The sequence below is a fragment of the Mus musculus genome, chromosome 10 (assembly GCF_000001635.26).
Source record: "Mus musculus strain C57BL/6J chromosome 10, GRCm38.p6 C57BL/6J".
NCBI lineage: Eukaryota > Metazoa > Chordata > Mammalia > Rodentia > Muridae > Mus > Mus musculus.
Genome location: NC_000076.6, coordinates 82107328 through 82113711, shown reverse-complemented (window position 1 = coordinate 82113711; position 6384 = coordinate 82107328). Strand labels below are relative to the sequence as shown.

The window sequence follows — 6384 nt, the reverse complement described above, 5'->3', positions numbered from 1 at the left end:
ACTTCTTTGTTTTCTTCTGTAATGTAAGTCTGATGCTCGCTTTGAGAAATTAAATTCATATACAGCACTCTTTCTGTGTCACTATGTCATTTTTCACCTACTCCTTGCCCACCTGAGTACCAAAACCCTGATTTCCCCGAAGGTTGAGGGACCGATTGAGTCTAGTCTATGGCATTTCATTATTGATATTTTTAAGGTATGAAAGGATATGAGGGCTGGAGAGATGGCTCAGCAGTTAAGAGTACTGACTGCTCTTCCAAAGGCCCCAAGTTCAAATCCTAGCAATCACATTGTGGCTCACAACCATCTGTAATAAGATCTGACGCCCTCTTCTGGGGTGTTTGAGGACAGCTACAGTGTACTTAGATATAATAATAAATACAAGCAAAAACAAGTGGGGCCAACCAGAACAAGAACAGACCAGAGCTAGTGGGGCCAAAGCAAGGAGAGGTCCTGAATTTCAATTTGCAGCAACCACATGATGGCTCACAACCATATGTACATCTGCAGTGTACTCATATACATAAAAAATAAATAGATCTTTTTATAAAAAAGAAAGGGTGTGAATATAAAATTTTAACAAAATTTTTGTTTCTTGATTCTCAAAATATTCAATATTATTGTTTGATGTATAAAATGCATTTATTAAAAATTAAGAAAAAAAAGAACTCTAACAGTTGTCATCTTAATACACATTCTCCTTTCTCAAAAATGATGCATAAGCGTGAAAAAAGGCAAAGCCTTTCCTACCCATCATTCTCACTCACTTCACTCATTGTTGACATTTGGTCCCTGTTTAGTTCTTCTCACTGGCTTAGAGCTGGGGGACCTGGGAGAACTGAGCCAATAGGAGAGCTGGACTGAAGTCTCATGCAATAGTCAACTTTACACGGCCAGAGGCAATTTAAACTCTGAAGATTAAGAAATGTCACCTAAGTTCTCATGAATAAAGCTGTGTACAAGAGTACAAACACACATGACAAACATGTTTTCCTACAGAAGCATTTAAAGCATACTATAAACTTTTAAATGAGCAACTAAAAGCAACAAAGAGTAATCTCACTCCTAGCTCCTACATTTCAGAGCATGAAAATACATTCCAAGAACAAGACTGTGATTTGAAGAATCTAAGGTCATAAGAATCTTCTCATGTTTTTTTAGTTGTGTTTTCACAAGCATTCAGAATTCTCATGTAACTCCACTCCAGGACTGTTTCTCAGTAATACACGTAAATTATTTTTATTTTCTAAAAATATAACATGATTTTTACATTTACATATACATATTTAAAATATGGAGTCCTTTTGTGTATGTGTGTGCCTTTACAATCTTTGCATACCAGATGTCCAAGGAAGCCAGAAGAATGTATCTGAACTTCTGTATCAGGAATTAGAGGTACTTCTGACCCATCTGTTGTAACTGCTAGGAAGAGAAGTACTACTATGTCAACATTCCAGACCACAAATATGCAACTATAATGCAGAAAATGAAGAAGCCCCATTATTCCCTTGGTCTTCTATCACTTATAGGGTCCCTGATAAATGATCATTGAAGAACTGAATGGATATCTATCCTATTATGAATGGACTCTGCTATTGCTTTTCACTGTTATTTTTAGAAGTTCTATGAGCGTGAAGAAAATTTAGTTGAGTAGAGATGAGTTCAGATTATACTAAGAAAAGATCCAAAAACAGAGATATGGTTGTTTGTTTTAGGGGTATTTTGTTCTTGATGTCTTGGGATTTTTGTTGTTGTTGATGGTAGTGGTAGGATGGTTGGCTTTTGGATTTTGGGGGGTAGATGGAGACAGGGTCTCTATACATAACCATGTCATCCTGGAACTCACTTTCTTACAAGTGCTGTGATTATAGGCAAGTACCTTTCCATCTAACTGAGGTGTTTTTACAATGGCCTATCTTTGAATCAGAGAATGAAAGAATTATGTAAGATTTATGCACAAACCATCATTCTTTGATGAACAAAAAAAGCACCTCCTGGAATACAACAATAGATTAATTACAAGCGGTAAATCATTTATGTTCTCAACACTGTGGCTATTTTGTTTTCTTAATTTCATGTTCAATAATTTTTACCTGGATGCATACACCTGTGCTAGGGTGTGCACCTGTCAGTCAGAAGCCAACTTACACGTGTCTATTCATATTTCCTCAGGGTAAGTTTGACCCACATAGTCAAGTTTTGCAGCAAGAATCTTCAACTGGTGAGTGAACTCACTGGTGCTTAAGTTTCAGAAATATTTATGTATGTGTTGCTGTGTGGGTATGCATATGTCATAGCACGTGTATAGTGATCAGAGAAAAACCTGCATGTTTGTCTCCCACGGAATAGACTCAGATCACCAGGCTTAGCAGCAACCTCCTTTACCCACAGTGATAATTCTCGGCCGTTCATTTGTGTTTCTTAGAAAGTGTTACGAACAAGTATTTATTCCTCAGAATAAACCAACCCATAGAAATGGATGGCAGTATATAATTATCATTTGTAAGTAGGTTTTTATTTTTCAAATTACTGTGGTGTTCTATTCTTGGTTGACAATTTGTATATAATAAAAAAACAAGACAATTTTTTTGAAGGATGACATAGTTCTGCTAATCTTCTATAAGCACAAGAAGATGGCTCAGTGGGAAATATGTGCTTGCTGTGCAAGGCTTTAGTGCATCTATTAGATTCATAGTGATGATTTCCAGTAGGAATGCTTTCATGATTTTGGAGAAGACTATGACATACAGAGGCACTATGACATTGACTTTTCTCTGGGATGTGTTTCAAGATTATGCTGATGATCAAACTTTTATTACATCAATTACATCCATAATCCTATCCAGTACAAATTTTTTTGTGATTACAAAGAGTAGTGTGATATGCAAAGGCTTTAACCACAGTGAGTACATTCTTATGGTTCCACTCTAGTATGAACTCGGTTGTGTATTTGAAGATAACTTTGACTTGCAAAGGCTTTATCACGCTGATTACATTCATAGGGTTTCTCTCCAGTGTGAATTATTTCATGCCTATGAAGATCTCGGTTATATGTAAAGGCTTTACCACACTGATTACATCCATAGGGTTTTTCTCCAGTATGAAGTCTTTTGTGTATTTGAAGGTAACTGTGACTTACAAAAGCTTTACCACACTGATTACATTCATTTGGTTTCTGTCCAGTATGAGTCCTTTTGTGTACTTGAAGATAACTATGACTTACAAAGGCTTTACCACAAAGATTACATTCATATGGTTTCTCTCCAGTATGAACTCTTTTGTGTATTTGGAGATAACTTCGACTTGCAAAGGCTTTACCACACTGATTACATTCACAAGGTTTCTCTCCAGTGTGACTTCTTTCATGTATTTTAAGACTGCTACTACATACAAAGGCTTTACCACATTGCTTACATCCATAGGGTTTTTCTCCGGTATGAATCCTTTCATGTATTTGAAGATCACGCTTTAATACAAAGGCTTTACCACATTGCTTACATCCATAGGGTTTTTCTCCAGTATGAATTCTTTCATGTATTTGAAGATTACTGCGACGTGCAAAGACCTTACCACATTGGTTACATCCATAAGGTTTCTCTCCAGTATGATGTTTTTCATGATTCTGAAGACTACCTCGACTAGCAAAGGCTTCACCACAATGATTACATTCATAGGGTTTCTCTCCAGTATGAACTCTTTTGTGTATTCGAAGATAACTACGACTTGCAAAAGCTTTACTACAATGAGTACATTCAAAAAGTTTCTCTCCAGTGTGACTTCTCTCATGTATTTGAAGACTACTGCTATATGCAAAGGCTTTACCACATTGCTTGCATCCATAGGGTTTCTCCCCAGTATGAATTCTTTCATGTATTTGAATATAACTGCGACTTGTAAAGGCTTTACCACACTGATTACATTCATAAGGTTTATTTCCAGTATGACTTCTTTCATGTATTTGAAGACTGCTACTACATACAAAGGCTTTACCACATTGATTACATCCATAGGGTTTCTCTCCAGTATGATGTTTTTCATGATTTTGAAGATTAGCATGACTTGTAAAGGCTTTACCACAATGATTACATTCATATGGTTTCTCTCCAGTGTGAGTTCTTTTGTGTATTTGAAGATAACTTTGAAGTGCAAAGGCTTTACCACATTGACTACATTCATAAGGTTTCTCACCAGTGTGAGTTCTTTCATGCCTGTGAAGAATACTCTGACTTGTAAAGGCTTTACCACATTGTGTACATACAAAGAATTTCTCTCCAGTATGATGTTTTAGATGATTTCGAAGACTAGCATGGCTTGCAAAGGCTTTGCTGCATTGGTTACATTCATAGGGTTTCTCTCCAGTGTGAGTTTTCTCATGTGCTTCTAGAGCTCTGCTGTATGCAAATGCTCTACCACATTCATTACATTCATAGGGTTTTTCTCCAGTATGAATGATTTCATGTATTTGAAGATTATTGTGAGTAGCAAAGGCTTTCCCACATTCATGGCAGCAATATGGTTTCTCTCCTGTGTGAGTTCTTTGGTGCGTTTGAAGATTACCTTTACTTGCAAAGGCTTTCCCACACTCACTGCACCCATAGGGTTTCTCTCCAGTGTGAGTTCTTTGGTGAATTTGAAGATGACTGCGAGTTGAAAAGGCTTTCCCACATTCATTGCACCCATAGGGTTTCTCTCCTGTATGAGTTCTTTCATGTACTTGAAGAGAACTTCGACTTGGAAAAGCTTTACCACAGTAATTACATTCATAGAGTTTTCTTCTACTATGACTTCTTTCATGTTGTCGAAGACTATTAGAATTTGCAATGGGTTTACTGCACTGATTACGTTTACAGGATTTCTCGTCAGTATGGACTCTTCCGTAAGTTTGAAGAACACTGTTACTTGCAACAGTACATTGCTTCTTTCCATATCCCTGATACTCACAAGGCTGGGGTCCAGAGTGACAGATATTATTCCTATTAAAGGAGAAATAATAATTAAAAGGTTTGTACATTGCAGTCACATCTGTGAAATTTTTGTTGCCCCATGCACGTGTGCTATAGGGATTAAAGTTTCTCCACAACATCAATCTTCTTGCTTCCCATAAACTGTTCCTCTCTCTAAACTCTGGAAAGTCACTGTCAATATACGAGTAAACCTAGCTTTACTATAGATTATTTGCTTATAAAAGGTATTGGACATTCACTGGACATACTTTTAAGGATATTTGAATGGGATGTAACTAAAGAGATTGACATTTCTACAACATGGCTCTCACAGGGCTATTGACTAAAAGAGTGTGATGTGTTAAGGTATTGTTTGTCTTTTTTCTTAGAGGAATCCCTTACAAACAGGTCAACTACCTGACTCTAAAGGCCATGGTCTTCTGAGAATTAAGTAATCACCATTGTACTTAAACCTGGGCTTAATCACACTGTTGCTTTCCATTAAAACTTCAGACCACATTATATTTTCTTCAGCAATGCATTTGTAACAGCTTCCACATGAAAATTACCTTTTATATCTTCCAGAACTTTGACAACTTTCTTCAATATTGTGGTCTTCCCATTTGTAGCCTAAAATATAGTACCAGAAAATGTATGATATATTATTTGATACTGTACAAATTTTAACTTATCTCTAGTGAATCTGAATATTAAGTCTGATTATTTACTACATCCTTCCTCTTTGACAACAGAAATTACAGAAGTATACCAATAACCAAGAAAGGCTTGTTCTTGGTTTGTTTAGAACGTGAGGGAAAACTCACATTCTTACCTATAGCAGTGAGGTTCCTGCACGTTTCCAGCATCACATCTCTGTAGAGACTCTTCTGAGAAGGATGCAGCAAAGTCCACTCTTCTTTGGTGAAGTTCACATGCACATCCTCATAGGTCACTGTATCCTAAAATAGCCCATACACGTACATTAAAAAAAAAAATGGTGAGACTTTACTGTATGGTAAATGAACATTACATTGAGAATATTTTTCCAGAATGCTGAGTGCTTCATACATTTACTCCATATCACAGAATTTCAAATGAAGTCTCCAAGTGTTTTTAGAAGGAAACAGAAAAGTAGGATCACATCTCTCATTTCTAGGCCCACTGAATTCCATAGAGCATTGCAAGAGAAATGACTACTAACAGAGGATACAGAGAGACACTCAAACAGATCAACAAATAGACTTCTGGTGCCGTTAGTGACAGCAGGAGGCTGAAGATACAAGTGAAGCTGGGTGTTAATGCCTCATATCATGCCTGTGCCCCAACTGGAAATCTCCCTGCCTGTTTTTCCGGAAGACCATTGTGATTCCTCTGTTTCACCTGTGATGTCCATTCCTGTGTCTGACCAACCATACCTAAGAACCTGCACTGTTATTTTCAT

At 36.9% G+C, this 6384-nt stretch overlaps 1 protein-coding gene across 2 annotated transcripts in view; it reads right to left on the bottom strand.

Moving 5' to 3' along the window:
* Positions 1 to 578: 578 nt before the first annotated feature.
* BC024063 (cDNA sequence BC024063) overlaps positions 579 to 6384 on the bottom strand; it is a 29814-nt gene continuing 24008 nt past the window's right edge. Inside the window, exons 2-4 of one of the 2 annotated variants that reach the window (NM_001374033.1) lie at positions 5776 to 5902; positions 5513 to 5573; positions 579 to 4973 (exon numbers count right to left, since the gene is read on the bottom strand). In NM_001374033.1, coding sequence (NP_001360962.1) covers positions 2915 to 4973; positions 5513 to 5573; positions 5776 to 5902 — 2247 coding nt within the window. In that variant the 3' untranslated portion in view covers positions 579 to 2914. The remainder of the gene's footprint in view (positions 4974 to 5512; positions 5574 to 5775; positions 5903 to 6384) is intronic. The other variant, NM_001374035.1, reaches the window with a different exon arrangement.